Source organism: Salvia splendens, chromosome 9, assembly GCF_004379255.2.
Source record: "Salvia splendens isolate huo1 chromosome 9, SspV2, whole genome shotgun sequence".
In the NCBI taxonomy this organism is placed as follows: domain Eukaryota; kingdom Viridiplantae; phylum Streptophyta; class Magnoliopsida; order Lamiales; family Lamiaceae; genus Salvia; species Salvia splendens.
The window spans coordinates 1,077,914-1,096,540 of record NC_056040.1 but is presented as its reverse complement, the minus strand read 5'-3'; the positions used below and the strand labels follow the sequence as shown (position 1 = coordinate 1,096,540).

At 35.8% G+C, this 18,627-nt stretch overlaps 2 protein-coding genes across 4 annotated transcripts; both read left to right on the top strand.

Moving 5' to 3' along the window:
- Window positions 1–210: 210 nt before the first annotated feature.
- On the top strand, window positions 211–5,881 carry LOC121749684 (putative pentatricopeptide repeat-containing protein At3g23330). Of its 3 annotated transcripts, none has more exons than XM_042144269.1 (5): window positions 211–3,660; window positions 4,060–4,157; window positions 4,992–5,098; window positions 5,214–5,400; window positions 5,501–5,881. In XM_042144269.1, the coding sequence occupies exon 1, from the start codon at window positions 346–348 to the stop codon at window positions 1,768–1,770; it is 1,425 nt and encodes a 474-aa protein (XP_042000203.1). In that variant the 5' UTR covers window positions 211–345; the 3' UTR covers window positions 1,771–3,660; window positions 4,060–4,157; window positions 4,992–5,098; window positions 5,214–5,400; window positions 5,501–5,881. The 3 variants fall into 3 exon arrangements, with proteins under 3 accessions (XP_042000203.1, XP_042000204.1, XP_042000206.1); XM_042144270.1 differs by having other exon boundaries at window positions 5,497–5,881; XM_042144272.1 differs by having other exon boundaries at window positions 3,997–4,157.
- A 4,929-nt stretch (window positions 5,882–10,810) lies between these two features.
- Window positions 10,811–11,526, top strand: LOC121747043 (auxin-responsive protein SAUR50-like). The gene has a single exon (XM_042141025.1). It carries the CDS (start codon window positions 10,879–10,881, stop codon window positions 11,203–11,205), a length of 327 nt encoding a protein of 108 aa, XP_041996959.1. The 5' UTR covers window positions 10,811–10,878; the 3' UTR covers window positions 11,206–11,526.
- The last annotated feature ends 7,101 nt before the right edge of the window (window positions 11,527–18,627 follow it).

Sequence of the window (18,627 nt, the reverse complement as noted above, 5' to 3'; positions counted from 1 at the left end):
GCAGCTAGGCGTCGCCGGAGGGCTTTGGCCCGAATTGTTTTGTAGTTTTATTTCTCTATTTGCATCAAGTTTGTTACATATGATCATAGTTCTATTTGCGTTTGTAAGGTGTATCGATATAGATAGTAAAGACTCCTATGACCATGGAAAATCAAAATATAAATTATCACAAAATAAATCGAAAATCCTTAAAACAATACTATTAATTTACACTCATAAATTAAACAATATCCCAATTCCATTTAAAATAAAGAATAAGCTCATAATTTGATGAACTTATTGCTGAACTCTTGATAATCCTCAGAAACACAGAAGATAATCATAAACCTCTTCAAAATCGAACATATGTTCCCCCAAATCAATATCCATGGCGCCCTGAATTTCAAAACAATCTCCCAATTCCTGCATCACTGCTCTCAAACAAAGAATCTCAAACCAATCCAACAATTCTACGCGCATGTAATCAGAACAAAGCTCTTCTTCGTTTCCCCCAATCTCCAATCCGACCTAGCTCTAGCTTACACCTCATGCATCGCCAACAACAACCACACAATCCTAACCCACTTCTTGAAATCCTTCAATCTCAGAAACCCCCTGCCGTTTAATTCGATCATATCTCACTTCTCTCAACACGGCTCCGACTGTTTTGCCCTGCACACGTTTCTATTCATGCATCGCAACAGCGTATATGTCGATTCATACGCTCTATGCACCTCGTTGAAGTCAGCCTCCTGTTTGAAAAATGGTGTCTTTGGTAAATCGACGCATGGTTATGTGGAGAAATCGGGTTGGCTCGCTAGTGTGTTTGTGGGAAGTGCGTTGGTGGATTTTTACGCGAAAATGTGTAGCGTGGGTGATGCGGCGAAGGTGTTCGACGAAATTCCTGAGAGGAATACTGTGTGTGCAAATGCGCTTTTGTCGGGCTATGCGGAGGCTAAGATGTGGGGGGAAGGGATTGAGCTGGTGAGGAGGATGCCTCTATTGGGTTTAGAAACGGATCATTTCACGTTCTCGGCTGCTCTACGCGCTTGTAGCGGCTTGTGTGCTGTGGAATTGGGGAAGGAGGTTCACGCGGGTGTTGTGCGTCGCGTTAATGATGTTGGAGCTGATGTGTTTCTGCAGAGTTTGTTGATTGAAATGTATGGAAGGTGTGGTCTAGTGGATAACGCAAAGAGAGTGTTTAGTATGGCGGGGTACGATGTATGGATGAGGCGAAGAGATGTTGTTTTATGGACTTCGATGTTGGGATTGTATGGAAGGACCGGAGATTATGCTGAAGTGATTAGGTTATTTAAGGATATGCTAATGGAAGGGATACGGCCGGATGGAGTGGCATTCTTGACGGTTATCTCTGCTTGCAGCCACACCGGGCAAGTGGATCTTGGCGTGGAGTATTTCGAGTCCATGACTCGTGACTATGGGTTGTGTGCGAGCCGAGAGCATTATAGTTGTCTCGTTGACTTGCTTTGTCGGGCGGGGGAGTTGGAGAGGGCTTGGGGAATAGTTAGTGAGCTGCCACATGCTGCGGATTGCGCTGTATCCATGTGGGGCGCACTTCTTAGTGCGTGTAACGAGTGTGGAAATGTCGGTTTGGGGAAGTTGGCTGCTCAGAAAGCTCTTGTAGTGGAGCCTAATAATGTTGGAATTTACGTTCTGCTGTCTAATATGTATGCTAGGAATGGTATGTGGGATGAGATTGAACAGTTGAGAGAGGTTATGAAGAGAAGAGGTTTGAAGAAGGATATTGCTTGGAGTTCGATAGATAGATAGATTATGTTCTGTACTATTTAAATCATACGAGGTCCAAAGTTGATGGCGTTTCTGATTTACAGAGCCTGTTGCAAGTTGAGATTGAGGGAGAATAGATTGAATTGAACAGATATAACAAGATCAGAAGAGTACGAATCCTTGCATATTGAAAAAGGAAAAAGACCTTATTCCCCTTAAAGGTATTCTACGTTCCAAGTTACGTCTTTATGGGATCATATCTACTTGAAGGAGTATGATTTGGTGAATCCTTGTTTGAAGCTTGCACACGAGTTCCATTTTGTCTGTTTGTATTGTATTACGTAGCACAGGAAAGCAGTATGATTTTTGAGCAAGATAATGAATTCTTTTCTCGTATAGTTTTGAATCCCATACTTTCTAAATAACACCGCTTGCATAGTTTTACTTAATGGTGGCTGTGTGAAGAATAATGGTTCTCGTGTTTACTTTCTAGTTAGTCAGGAATCGGGATATTCCAATCTTTGTTGGGGGGGGGGGGGTGTTAATTTCTCAAATTTTGTCTTATGAAGTGACTCAAAACTATCATGACTTAGAGATGTATCATGTATATACTACTAGTATATAATAAGAGTGAATGCAGCATCGTAATTTCTTGCGCTTGCAAGATGTTCTCTTTTATAACTCGTTCACATAATAGCCAATGGTGGAGTCACGTGGTACTAGTTGACATGCAGTCTTTGTGTTCACTCCCTCAGTCAAAATAGAGATGGTAGTAATAGGCCATGCTTAGTTTTCAAAAGGTCTACAGTTACGACCATTTGAATTTGTATATAGTAGTTGTCCTCTTATCAACCTAATTGTAATCGTATAGTTTATTCTCTCTTTGAGTCTCCGAGCATTCTTTGCCTGGGGGAATTCGTTAGATACCATTATCTTCCATCTTGGAGAATGCAGTTTTTGGCATTTTTGCCTTGGCTGTTTGTTTGCAGTGTGACTATGTGATGTTTTTTCATCATAGCATATTCTGTGACAGTTGAAGAATCATAAGCTTTTTGACAGTTGATAGTACTCCCTCCGTCCCGTGTTACTTGCACTTATTTCCTTTCTGGGCGTCCCAAGTTATTTGCACTCTTTCCATTTTTAGTAAAAATTATCACCTACAGCCGCAATGGTTGACTTTGCTATACACTCATTCCTTAATCTCCGTGCCGAAAAGCAAACGTGCGAGTAGCACGGGACGGAGGGAGTAATTTCTAACAAAGATATTTATGTTTCCACTGTTTATATATATCTGTACTTGTGTAAACTTGAATGCCAGCTGAATTTGGTCGATCAATAGCATCTTTAATTGAATGCAGCATCTGACATGTAGAAATTTATCTTCACAAGCTATATATCTTTGCATATCAAACTGTTTTCTCTCCCTATATTTATGATTGAACTACTTTTTGACTTCTTCAATTGGCCTAATCTTCGATTATGAGTTGTGAAAGCACCAACACATTTATGCAAAAGAACAAGAGTCGTATTAGTTTACTAGCATGTGTAACAAACTCATGCACCACGAATTGTGTTCCGCCTTTGCATCATATATCATCACTATATTCAAGACTTACATGTTTGTTCTATGTTATAAAAATGGTTGTAAAAACATTAAACATTTGATATTTGTTTGAGTTTGTGTTTGGATTGTGTTCTTGCTTGTTGCATTGAGGACTTTCTGTTCCCCACACTTAACCTTGTCTATACTAAAACACCCGATTCTTGGCATGACCAATCATTTTCATTGTTGAATCCGAGTAACATGCACGTCAATCCATCGGAGGTGTGATCCAAACAGTGCTGGTTGATACATGCTGGCACATGCTCAAGTTTCTTAACTGATCGTCCTGCTGTCAGCGTACTACTCGGTTTCAGTCCATCACATACCAGGTACGAAACCCTTATCCTTAACCCTATCCCCATTTTAGCTTTGTCAAGTCCTATAATTTAATCCCTTCACATTCCCATGTCTCTAATTATTCGACGAAATACAATTGTAGCTATATATACTTCCTCCGTCCCACATTACTTGAGTCGTATTCCATTTTGGGATGTCCCACGGACTTGGAAAAAAAAAACATCTAATCTCTATTACTATACTCTCTCTTTACATAAATCCACTAAACACAATTTTCTTAAATCACATGCCCAAAATAAACGACTGAAGTAATGTGTCACGGAAAGAGTATTATTTTCAAAAGCATGGGTTAAAGATATTGTCTCTAGGTCTTATGTCCTGCAACTTGCTGAGCTGTTTCCTGGCCCTTCCTAAACCAACCCTTTTTTCAGCTTGATGTTGCCAAGTCCGATACGCATATCTATGATGTCACTCCAATACCCGACTCGTTCGCGGACGTACCCAATCGAGGCTCATGGCTTCCTGAAAGGTCATATTTTCTACATCTAAATGTTGCTTTCATCACCTGCGAACTGATATATAGCCCATACCGTCTTGTGTTATATCTGTATACAAAAAAATATTTCCATTTCATTTTGAACCGTACAAATTTTTTCCTATGTCGTATTTTTTTCATCAATAATTGGGCTGATTATTCCATGTTCCTATCTCACATTTTTAAAAAAAATTTGTCAAAAACATTAGTTGAAAGAAGTTAAGGTGACTGTTTCCAGTAGTTGGGAATGATATGTGATGGGCAAGAGTAACATGGGCTTCATGTGCTAGACTAATGTTATGTCACATTCAACTTCAATTAGTCACCACAATTTAATTTTATATATGTGAAATTTTTGAGAGGTGATTTATTTCATAGTTGCACTCGTTCAACTATATAGAGAATAACATGACTTTTAATCTTGTGGGATAACAAGACATAAGATAAGCCTATAGTCAATTTTGATAAAAGTGTGTTTTTTCTTGCCACTTTAGACATGAACATGTTAGTCTTGAAATTATTTGATTAATATTGGTAGTAATTGGCTTTTGTTATAGTTCATTCATTAATGCTAGATATGCATATATAGGTTGCTACTTAAGTATTTTATTAGGTATAGTGTTTTTAAGATGTATGGGTCCATATATTTAAAGTGTCATCCAATCTCTTTATTTGAGTTGAGGTTAATTTCATCCTATCTTATTTCAAAAAACATGTGGTAACTTGTAAATTTGAGTTTTGAAAGCTATGATATTTACACCCTCAATTTAACTAACTGACACATTCTCTCTCAATTTAACTCACTGAATCCCATTGTCTTAATTCCAGTGCCGAAATGAAATGCATCACTAAAGTCGGGACGGAGGGAGTATAAGTTACATAGTTGGTGAAGAGCAAAAGACATCATTGTTTTGAGTTTTGATCATTTTCAAATGGTATTATTATCATTATTATGGCTATGGCTACTCTTTCTTTCTTCTTTTGCTTTAAGTAGATTGGTTACTCGAAATTAAATTGGCTCGAGATTACCCAAAATTAATATTGTCACAGGGAAGGAGGTCAAGTACTGAGCCGAGTCCATCAAATCTAACAAAGTAAACGCCCCCCGTCACATGGTTAAAAACGGTTGTGAAGATGATAGTGCATAGGGTGTCGCTGTCGAATGTTCGTACTGGCGAAAGGGAGGGGCGAGTACGTAAAACAAAAGGAGAAGACAACAATGATGTAGCAACAGAAGGTCATCTTGCTATCTTTATTGTGGATCTTTTCTCAGCCTTGGAACATGCAGATACACCTCTCTTTCTCTCTCATAATTATATACTATTCCATTTAGCCAGGGCAATGAAGAAGATGGATGGGGCGAGTGCGAGTGGTGGAGGTTTGAAGTGGGCTTTCTTTCCTGTTGGCTTCAGATTTCCAGTTGAGGACCACATGGGAAAAGATGGGACTGCCCCATTTCTGTCCCAACATCCTACTTTGCATTTCCTGACTGATTTTATTTTCGTCGTCAAATTTACAGTCGCTACTTAACGTTGCATCCTATGTATTCACTGCGCTACGAGGACGTGAGTAAAAATTGTGATGGTCCAACCATGTTGTCCCGACATCCTACTTTGCATTTCCTTCGTGTATATTGACTACGCTATGAGGACATGTACTTATCTTCACATGACTTGCTTTTTTGTGAAGGATGATCAATAATAGCTCCTCATTTATCATGTGGCTCTGGTGAATCAAACTCTCGACCTATTCATTGGAACTAAAGCATTTTGCGGGTTAACCACTTCTCTAGTTTGGTTCGATAAAGATCACAAAACTATGCCACTAGAGTTTAGTCTAAAGATGAGAAGACATGAGAAGACGTTTGATCCATATTCTCTAAACATATTGTCACGTGATGTGTCTAGTTAATCATAATTGCTAAAGGAGAGGAAAATGAAAGGGGGGGGGGGGGGGTTTCTACAATTGTTAACCATCAATTTTTTTCTCGGAGTAAGTTAGCTTGCAAGTATATTGACATGATTTATTATTTTTTATAACATGATTAATGGTAGTTCCCGTTATCACGGTGACTCAAACTTTTGACCTATTATTGGAGGGAAAGCATCTTGTTATCAGCTAAGTTGCACTTAATTACATGGTATCAATCTTGAATGGTGAGTGCAACTAAAAGAATAGTGAGTTTTAAGTTAAATTATCATTGTCACAAATCAAAACTAGGCCTCCCAAATTATTGTCAATAATCTTTACAACCACCCTCGAAAAATTGAATGTTTTTATCAGTAAAAAACTGCAAAAAGTAGAGGCGAATTGAATGAGAAATAAGAAACCGATTGTTTGTATGAATTTATTGGCTCATGAATATGTACTGTGTGGCAGTTTGAAATTTGTACCATGTATTAATAGTTTCACATGGATTTCTGGTAAGAAGTACTCTACCAAGCAAAAAAGAATTCCAAAATTTCAGTTAATTTTTAGGTGTTGGATTGAGGAATTGAACTTGGAGTCGGACACATTAAAGAAGATTGTTTGCGCATCGAACAACATAAGTGGTTCGACCGCCGTCGATGACCATGACTGCGGACGAAGAATGGAGGTGGACACAACCCTGATGGATTGGGGTAGAGCTGTCGCACAATGGGATCAACACACCTCCAAATTCTGAATTTATAGTGTTTTTTCTGATCTTTATGGGCTGACATTGGGATTGGTCCGACCCCCTCAACAAACTTTTGTACTATATGCAAACCATAATAAATGTGGAGAATATTTTTTAACCTTATAATACAGTACTAGTACCTTATAGTTTAAGTTATTAGATTACTAGTTACTATAAAGCTATGTATGATACAAAAAAAAGGTGGGTTCATTTTATTATCTTTAAATTGATTTATGGTAATTATTTATCATATTTTTATTGATATACTATTTACCATAGAAAAATATAAATAAAATTTGGATGGAAGGGGTGTAAGGTTTAATCAAAAGAGACATAATGTTGGAAGTAGTAATAATTATTGAGGTGGAGGTGATGTTGAAACTTGAAACCAACTGCAAACAGTGGAATGCTATGCATCCAAAACTCTTTAATGTTTATGCTCTTTATGTCCAAACATATCAATTTCAAATTTCTTTCACAATATATATGTATTTTGGGAGGAAGAGGTGGTAGTTGTAGTTGCCTCTATCATTCAACCCTATTGGATCTTCATTATTTTAATACTATCTCCGTCCCAATAAATATGAAACATTTGGTTTCCGACGCGAGATTTTATACAGTGTTATTTTGTGAGTTAATGAAGAGAGAGTAAAGTAAGAGAGAAAAAAAGTAGAGATGATGTTGTTTCTATTTTAGAAACGTTTCATTTTTAATGAGATAACTAAAAAAAGGAAAACATTTCATTTTTAATGGGACATGCAGTACAAAATAAATGCTTAGAGCCAAAACTAGTGACCGGTGGGGTAGTAGTACATACACATTTTAGAATGAAAACTATAATAAAAAGCAACGAAATCGATGTATAGACCAAACAAACGTTTTATCTAAAGCAGCAGATGAACAAAAGAACATATCCTGGCGTTATCTGTCAATCTCATCTACAAAAGATAAGATGAGTTGATTAGAAGTCTATTTCCATTTGAGTTAATTCTTACTCAATTAGAATTCAAAATTAGCGGTATGAAATAAAGAATACCTTGAAATTCAAACATTATAAAGGATTTACTTATCTATGTATTGTTCCATCCGATTGCGTCGAGACATTACCTTAAACGGCCTTGTCACGATCTAGGCTCAAACCAACGCTTTCTTGTCTGGATTTCAACATTTATGATCTTGACTTTGAAAGGAAAGTACAGAAAAAAGTGGGAGTTTGCGCCTACGAAAACCGAGCCTTGTATCATGAGTGGTCTCATAGCAACTCTAAGTTGAATGAGAAGTTCCAAACAACAATCGCAATTATGATTCCAAATAACTAAATTTCACTATATTAGTTGGTTGGAAAACATTTTACCAATTAAGCTTCGTTTTATCGTCTATCTCCTCATTTGCATGGTTATGGTTGAAGCATTTGAATCTCATCTGTAATTTATCTTAAACATACATATATAACTATAGGGGAGTGATCAATTGCTAACTAATTAGCAATCACAAATTAAGACCAAATCTTAATCATTAGATTAAGAGATCTAGTGGTTGAAATAATGACACATGGATTATATTTTAAATTAAAAAAATTATTAAATATATTTAAAGGGTATTAATGTCAATTCTCTCTCATCAAAATCATCTTAAAACTTTAAATTTATGTAACTCTCTCAATTTAAATTATTTCGCAAAAAAAATATATCAAATTAAAGATAATTTTATAAGGATTCCAACGAGATCTCAATTGCATATGTTCCGAAGATGTTCAAGTGATGAAATTTGATAAATTATATTTCAATTTTCGTACATGTTGGTAAGCAGCTTTTATCAAAAAATGCAAAAAAAATATCAATATAGTGTATGCGAAATCTCAATATAATGTAGGTAAAATATCAATAAAATTGTGTTGATATTTTCTTATTGTGTGTTGATATTCTCATGTCATATTATTGATATAAAAAAACACCCACGAAAATTATCATATAATAATATAATGACGATATTACCCTTTTGTTGATATTTTATCTATTATTTATTGATATTTTTTTTATTCAATCTCAGCCTTTGATTTTTGGATCAAATGGTCCATATTCAGTCTCAATTTGGGATTAAGGTGATAAACTCGAAGACGACCCTAAAACTATATACTTCGTAAATTATATTTCGTGAATCGTACTAAGTCACTATGAAAGTTTAGTTAACTTTATCAACATAGCCGTCATATCACCTCTTTATTTTGATTTTATTTTTTAGAAAATTATTAACATGTTAAGTGTATTGGATAATGTTAGATCAAATATATTTTGGGATTTAGATAATGGCCCATATCGTAATTAGAACGTAGTACAAAAAATGGACTTCGGCTCTGGGCCCCACTTTGTCATTTCAAGCTAAGACGCAGTGCCAACACACATGCACCCCTCTTCCCTTTTACTCGAACTACAAAAAACTACGTACTTACTTCTTGTAGTTGTATTCACCTTTTATTTTAGTTAAATAAATATTTCTGTGATTCATATAAAAACTTGTCATAAATATTGATACGTGTATACACACAAAACGGATATTTAAGCCCTCAAATATTGATGAATAGAAAATTTATAATGAAAATGGTAAATAAAGTATTATATTTATAATCTGCATTAGATTTCATATATAGTGTAGAGATCTAGAGTTCAAACCAGGGACATGGCCAAGATTTCATCTGAGAATTGGGCAAAATTTTAGTAATATAGAAAAAAATTATGTATTTGAGAAGGGGCAAGTTGGACTTACCCATTGTTCAAACCTCATCGTTCTCTATTTCTAATATCAAAGAAAAATTTATACGTGCATACCATAGTTTTAATCATTGTATACTGATATTATATTGTCACTGATTTGGAATTAGGCCCGAAAATGTGACTTGAGGTGGATCGATATAGGTTACAAAATTAGAATCAACCAACTTTACAATGATGCATAATATAATTTCTTTTATGGCGCATGAAACCAAAATTACACTAAAGTTTTATTCCGTTCGTCCCATGTCACTTGAGATGTTCTTTTCGTCACAAAATGTTCGAAAGTTTGTTTAGTAGATAAATAGAGATAAAGTGAGAGAATAAAGTTAGATAGACAAGATAGAATAAAATTAAATAGATAAGAGAGTTAATGAGATTAGATTAAATGTTTTAATTTTTTTAATAAAGATGAATGACTCATTATGTTTTGTTTTTTTGTAATAAAGATAAACGACTCAAATCACCTGTAACAATATGAAGTAGAATATAACTCAAGTAATTTGAAACATATAGAAATTGATAACTTCAACCATTGAGTGCAGAGGACTATCATTGTTCGGAGATCCTCCACCCACGCCTTCTCTGTCACCTCATCTTCCTCCTCACCCCTCTCTCTTTGGTCGATCTAATCTTGAACTTGGTCAAGTTTAACCCACACTCTCATGCCTGCGCAAAAGCTTCCATTTTTTTAAACTCCAATTACAATTCAAACCTTCAAAAGTTTCAATTACTTCTTTCATCCTCGTCTAAGTAACACATTTTTCTTTTTTTAAAAAAATATTTCTATCTAATCTCCTAATTCAACTCACAAATAATATTCTCTCGTCCTTTAAATTTTGTCACATTTTTTCATTTCCGCAAATCCCACAAAATTTGTCATATTTCACTTTTTATCATTTTTGTAGTGGATATCATATTCTACTAACTCGTTACAACTCACATTTTATTATAAAACTTAATATATAAAAGTAGGACCCACCCTTCACTAATTTTTTCAACTCACATTCCATTACATTTATTAAAATTTGTCAATTCAAAAGTGAGATAAAATTTAAGGAACGGAGGAGTCCTACATAAAATCAAGGTAATGAGACGGAGCGAGTAGTAACTCATTTCACTAGTAGAAAAAGTATACAGATTTTCTTTGCACAATGGACCCCACATCAAAGCCCCAAAAATACCACAACCTTCCTCAATAAATACCTCAACACACTCCATCTTCATTCTTCACCACCTCAAAATCCTCTTCCAAACTCCTTCAACACCTCTCCTCTCTCCTCGACAAATGGCGATCAAAAAACCAAGCAAACTCTCTCAAGCAGCAGCGCTCAAGCAGATCCTCAAACGCTGCTCGAGCCTAGGAAAGAAGCAGCACGGCTACGACGACGACGACGACGGCCTCCACCCCGTCGACGTCCCCAAGGGCCACTTCGCCGTCTACGTCGGCGAGAACCGCAGCCGCTACATCGTCCCGATCTCCTTCCTCTCCCACCCGGAGTTCCAATGCCTGCTCCGCAGAGCCGAGGAGGAGTTCGGATTCGACCACGAAATGGGGCTCACGCTCCCCTGCGAAGAGGTTTTCTTCCGATCGCTCACTTCCATGATCCGATGAAGCTCAATGCTAGGGTTTGTTTTCAATTTTTGATTTTCAATCCGATCCCGCGCGTTGGTGAAATTGTATTATACCGCGGATTTTTGGAGAGAGATGGTCAAGATGGAGGAATTGAGCTGCAGATTGCTGAATTCTCTCCTCTTTTTTCAACATCTTTCTTCGCATTAGTAGCTCTTTTTTTGGAGGAATCTCTGATCTTAGCCCTGAATTGTGGGGTGCTTGTTTCTGAGGGTCGGATTTGTAGATAAGGTGTTTGCGATTTTTCCTCACAGAGGTGTTTGCTTTTACACCCTGCGAGAGAATTTAACGGTAATTCGATTAGTTTTGCTGTTTTTATTCTATTTTATTTCACATTACGTTAATTCTGCTTATTTATATTTATATTTATATATGTTAGTTTGCATGCATATGTACAAAGCTAAAAAGACTACAAACAAAATATTAAAAATGTGGATGGTGATATTCAAACAAAATTCACTTTATATCTTTAGTTGGACAACTTTAATTTGGTGTTCGTGTACGGTGGTGATTAATAACGAGCTATCATACTGTGAGGTTGACGACAATTGTAAATAAATGGAATAGTGTCGGTAGACCTCATCTGAATCTGTCATTGTTGGTGAATGTCTTAATTAAACGAATAAAAATTAGAGTATACAAAATTAAGGGTGGAAGTTTTGGAATTTTATATAAATCGAGTATGCCCTTATTTTTTCTTCATATAAAATATAAGCACTCTATTTACTTTAGGTTCAACATATATGACTATGAGTTATAACACAACTATTCCCTTCAATGACTACAATATACTCCTATGAGTCCTATCAATTTTTATTCGGTACGAATTTTTAAATAAATATTTGGTGAATGTATTTTAAATAGAACTTGAGCTCATCATAATGAATGGAGAAAAACACAAAAGGGAAGTGATACTACATCTTTTGGAAGATTATGAAAAAAGATATTGTGGTATATTTTTCGTAGACTATGTTTATATATTGGAAAAAATAAAAAATGGAGTAATACTATAATTTACATGCTACTACAAAATGGAGTAATGAAAAATAAAAAATGGAGTAATATAATCCGCACTCCGTTAACGGATTGAAATTCCGTACAGTGCAAACTATTTTCCGTTAATGTCGTTATTTTATTTACACTGCAAGATTGAAAGCCATGCTTGTCCCATTAAGGAGTCTTGGATTAGACTATTACTCTTACATAACCAATAATTAATGGAATCTATGACCAATCCTTTTGCCGATATTTACAACAAAATAATATCGAATCTAAGAAACGGAACTTGTGATGTTTGACACAACGAAGATGACGTAGCCGACATCAAGATTCAAGAGATATATGTGGTGTGGTAGTCATAGCTGACAATGAATGACAGACGAAGAACAGAAGTGAATTCAGCTTCTGAAGGATTGGCTTGGAATTGTAGCACCCGGGGGTTGTCGACAACTTCAAATGCTTAATTTAGTGCAGTTTTCCAACCCTCATGAGCCAACAATGAGATTTATCGACCACAACTCCCCTTGATCTACAACTGGGTACATATGAGATATAGGTAAAAAAACACCGAGCGTTTTATTTTACAACTTTAATAAGCAAAGAACTATTTATTATGGAGTATAGAGTAATAATTTGCCCTCAATATTAAAACCTTGGCTTCACCGTTGTATATTAATAGTTTATTACGAAATGTATTTACTTGATTATTTCATGGCTTTAATAAACATAAGATTGGATGACATAATAAAACTAACAGATTTTCAAATATATATTAATATTTAATAAATTGAAAAAAATAGAGATATTAACTCTTGGAGATATTCTTACTACAACTTATATACCTATAACTTTTTCAACATATATCGATTTTTTCTAAAATTTGGGCCAGCCATTTTAAAGGTAAGGTTGGTGCGTTGGTGGTGAAAGTGAGAAGTCAAGTATACATTCTTGTCACACTCATAACCTCAAATTTATTTCAATAAATTTATCATATAGTAATAATTGATTAACAGGAATCTAATCTGCATGGACTGCATGGATGCCTCAATCAAGTAGTAGTATTATTTTCTGCAACTACATGAAGATGTTAACTTTACATTTTGAAACTAAAGACAAGAAAAGAATCTAAAATACTGTGTTTTTGTAGGGTGTGTGGTGTGTGAATATATTATATTTATAAATATGTACATGATTAATACACCAACTTTAGTGAATTGGGACCAGAACATTGAAGGTGGTGAGCTGGTCCTTCATCTTCATAATGCAACAAATAAAAGCAATAATTAATCAATATATTTATGATCTTCTTCTTTTTCTTTCAGCCACAGTTTTTTTTTCTGACAATAGTAACACATAGTATTCTGCATGGAATTTTTTTTTCTTTTTATGGGGGGGGGGGGGGGGGGGCATTAAGTAATGCATTCCACACAGAAGAGATGAGGAATAGTCTCAATATAGAGACAGAAAAAATTGCAAAAGAAACGAAATGGGATCAAATAGAAATAGTAGTAGCTAGGGATTATTGAATAAGTTAATTTGTGTTCTTTTTAAATTGACAAAGAGTGAATAATCTGAAAACTGTGTATTTATAGAAGTGGATTTTGTGTTTCCAAGGCTCACTATAATCTATAGCATTGATTTAGAGTTTATCAAGACTTTGGGACCAATAGTAATAGTTTTCTTTTTCAAAAAAGTATTTAGTACTATTAGTTTGATTTATTTAGTACTGATCACATGTTACGATGGATACGTCTCCTTTTCGTGTTCAATGTTTCCATCATATACCTTCTTTTCTTTTTTCATGATTAAGACTAACAACAATTTATCATCATTAAATTCGAGGGTAAACACATGAAATACCAACATTTAGATACTTACCCAACCCTACATTTATATGATTATATGCGCCAACAAAACAAATCCCAAAATACAGACTATAAAATTTATCAAAATAAATAAAGTATATACATAATTATCTTATTATTCAAATCGAATCAAAGAAACACCAACCCTTAGATATTTAGTAGTGCATTATAATGGAGTAGTAATAGTAGTAGATAGTTGGATGGATAATGCGGGTGGGGCACGAGGGTCCGTAATAAACCGGGTCGGGTTGAGAAAATCAATGTGGGGTGGAGACACGTGACAGTGGGCCCCAGCAATGTCCGATTCTTCCTTTCCGTGCAAGTTGCAGGACATGTGAGGTGACATGTCACTGACCACATGCAAATATTATATTAATAATCCTATTTAATCCCCTTCCAAATTGTCTTTCTCAATCTACTTTATTATACACTCACTTCCTAAATTGTCTTATTTTCCTTATCTTTATTAATTGAAGTCCTAATAAATCGACTTATTTTCTTGTTTTGCGTAATTGATAGTTTTACTTCTCTTGTCTAATAACTAAGGCCATCCACAACGCTGTCTCTATACCGTCTCTTAAACCGTCTCTTAACTACTATTTGAGCACTATTTGAGGGCCCCACTGTCCTTTTTTCCTCCATCTCTTAACTAAGAGACGGAGGCTGCAACGCTCCGTCTCTTAACCGTCTCTATACCGTCTCTTAATTACTATTCATTCAATTTAATTTATAATTTTTTTTAAAACCCAATTCAATTTAAACAAACACACTTTATTAAAATTAAAACAAAATTAAAAAACACACAAAATAAAAAAACACACAAAATAAAAAAAACACACAAAATAAAAAAACACACAAAATAAAAAAACACACAAAATAAAAAAAAATTAATCGGAAGGGCTAATCATCCTCCGGAGGCGGTCGAGGTTGAGGGGGAGTCGGAAGGCCAAGTTGTGCTGCCATATGCACAATTCCGTTCCACCAGGCCGCGTATTGGGAGTGCGAGAAGCGGGAAGTGTCCGCCATTGTGGCGGTCATGTACGCCACCATAAGTGTGTCCGAGCCTCCTCGCGAGCCCGATCCTGAGGCCGGCTGGCTTGATTCGCCTCGGCCCTTCCTTGCTCTAGCCGCTTTCGCCGCCTTCGTCCCTTGCGGCCGACGGCGCGTACTCGCGGATCCTCCTGCATCGCCGACCGTACCCGCAAACTCCTGGGATTCAGCATCATGTTGGCTGATGCCTTCAGCAGTGTCACCACCAGACGCACCAGCACTAGATGAACATATGCATCAAGGTCAAAATTGGGTGGTTGGTACCCCCCCGGCGTCGCCGAACCCTGGGTCCCCGGCGTTGACGAACCTCCACCGCCCAATGTGTTGATCATGTTCTCCCAATCGCCGAATGAGTTGAGATCCCACCCGCCGGAGCCGGAGCCGCCATAGTTGCCCTCGCCGTCGCCGGACATCTTGAGTTGGGTTATGAAAATTTCAGCGAAAATTTGAGAGAAAATTTAGATGATATGAAGAATAGATGTGTAGTTGTGTGTAAATGAGGATGGGTTTAGGAGTATTTATAGAGTAAAAAATTTAATAAAAAACAAAAAAAATATAAAAAAAAACAAAAAAAACGGTAATAATACCGTTACAAAATTTTTTTTTTTATTTAAATTCGATTTTTTTTAAAAAAAAAATATTTATTGCGTCAGCACGTGACGACGCCCACTCGCGGGCCGGCGAGTGGGCGTCACGCACGACGCCGGGCTGCGCCACGTCGCCGAGGCGCGTGGCGAGCCAGCTCGTCTCCTGGCTCGGCGAGACGAGTCGCGCGACGAGACGCGCGACGAGACGGGACGAGATGGAGGCTGCAACGCGTCTCGCCGGGGTCTCGTCTCGCTGAGACGAGACGCGAGACGCCGGCGAGTCCCGTTGTGGATGGTCTAAGAATGTATAGCACTCTCAATGACACAAATTCTAATAAAATGTTTATGTTGTTGAGGAAAAATATCAATAGTTAAATCAGTTGATGTTTTTATTGCCTATACATATTTTTTAAATATTGAATTTTAATCTTGAGTATTTTAACTAGCATTGGTTGAAGTGGTGAATATATCAATTAAATTCATTTCATTGCTTTTTGCCTAATGATAAGCCTGTATAAAATTAGGTTTACAACAAAATCCAAATGAATAATTATAGGCTGGCTATGATAACTAGCTTCTACATTGTCCATGTTTGTTGGTACATGAAGAGTGATTAATAGTTAGCTATATATTGACTATAGAAAATTTATCACTTGTACACATAGCTGTTTCTATGCGAAATATGATGACTTAACTATTGGATTGTGGTGAAAATTTTCTGCTTCATAGATTAGAGCTTAATCAAAATTGACGAATTTCTGTGATATGACGACTTAACTATTCGCTTGTAGTGAAATTCTTCTACTCAATAAAATAGAGCTTAGTCAACGAATTTCTATGGGAAATATAATGACTTAACTATTCATTTGTGGTGAGAATCTTCTACTCAATAGATTAGAGCTTAGTCAAAATTGATTATGATTAGTTTTGGATAGAAATCTATGGTTCCATCCTAAAACTAATTAGTGATAGGAGGAGAGGCCCATGAGACTTATATACTGGATTAAGATCTTTGTGTACACCGATATTGGATATTATTATATTCATTTTTATGTTTCAATTGTCAACACCCTCCCTCGATCCCTTCAAGGTGAATCTTGGAGGGGTTGGACTTTTTTATGATCGATTGGACAATCGGCCCAATCTTTTTTTCGATCGGTTAGACCACTGGCCCAAATTTTCAGCCCAGTTATACTGCTGGGTCAATCATTTTTTTCGGTTTCAGCCCAGATATACTGCTGGGTCAGTTAAATATATGACCCACAGTCGGCGACCCGCTCTGATACCATGATAGAAATCCATGGGTTCCATCCTCAAATCAATTGGTGATCGGAGGAGAGACCCATGAGACTTATATACTGGATTAAACTATTTGTGTACACCGATGTGGGATATTATTGTATTCATTTTTATGTTTCAATTGCCAACAGTTTTATGGCGGATTGGTTGTTTAAGTGATATTTTTACTGAGTGTGGTGTGTTAATTGCTATTACTAATAAAACTTTATCTATGTCAATAATGTTTGAAAAATATTTATAAATATATAAATAAAATTTATTTTCAAAGAAATATGATGAATATTGTGCATTATAGCTGGAGATGGTAGGAACTAAAATTCAATTAATTTGATTACTTGGAGAATGATGATCCTCATTTTGAGTGGGCCAGATTTGACCTAATATTTGAATAGGTTGATTTATTGGAACAGTTGGCTGGGTCTAATCATTTGGCCCAATAACCACGTGGCATTACTATCATGTCAATACTCTCAATTTCACTATTTCCAAATTATAGGTGACACGAATTTCACCAACCATTTCTTCCATTTTAATGTTGCTAGACTAAAAATGACTTTTTTTCATGAACTGTAATATATAATAGTACTCTCTCCGTCCCATAGAAATAAAGAATTTTTTTTTATTTTAGAATGTCCATAAAATTATATCCTTCTATTTTTGGTAACTTCTTTATCTAATAATGTTAGCATCATTCTCCAATAAAAATACTATAATTTTTTTTTCTTTTTATCTCCCTCTTACTTTACCAGTTATGCATTAATTTTCGTGTCGTCCCAAATGTCCATATTTTTGTGGGATGTAGGGAGTATTATATTTTAACTATATAAAGCCCTCCGTCCCACTTTAGGAGTCCCAGTTAAGTTCGGCACGGGTTTTAAGAATTGTAAAGGAAAGTTGGTGAAAAAAAATAGTGAAATGTGAGTCCTACTTTTTTATATTAATTTTATAATAAAATTTGAGTGAAAAAAAGTTAATGGAATGTGGGGCATAATACCATTTATGTAATATTCCAACTGGATCACCCAAAAATGGTAAACCGAGACTCCTAAAGTGGTATTTTTTCCGTTTTAAACCCCTAGTCATATTGCGTAGCTTTTTATCACCAATCCTTGCACGATTGGCTGAAGGTTATACCACCAATCCTTACACGATTAGGTCATAGCTTTTTATCTTTTTTATACTCCTTAAAGATTTGGGATTATGTCGAGATCGACACTAATGTTCACAACTATAAGGGTTGATATCGTACTTGGAGGGAGTAATCTTAACCATAATAGATGGAGGGGTTGGATAGGGTCGAGTCGACCAAACCCATTGTCAATCCACAAGCACCAAAAAATTCTAGTGAGTTCGATTTTTCGAGCCATCAACCCATCACCATATTAGTTAAATAGATAATGTTGAAATTATATTATTAGCAATCCACTTTTTATGCTCAAAAGGAAAAAAAGAAAATGAAAAGGAGAAAAAGAAATCCACTTTTTTTGTTGATTTTTTTTTATTGAAAGTAGATTATCATTATATAAAAATCAGTCAAGCTTATGTGAAATCTTCGGTTGCCCTTCTTTTATGGGTATCCATAAGTTAAATCAATGATAAATTAT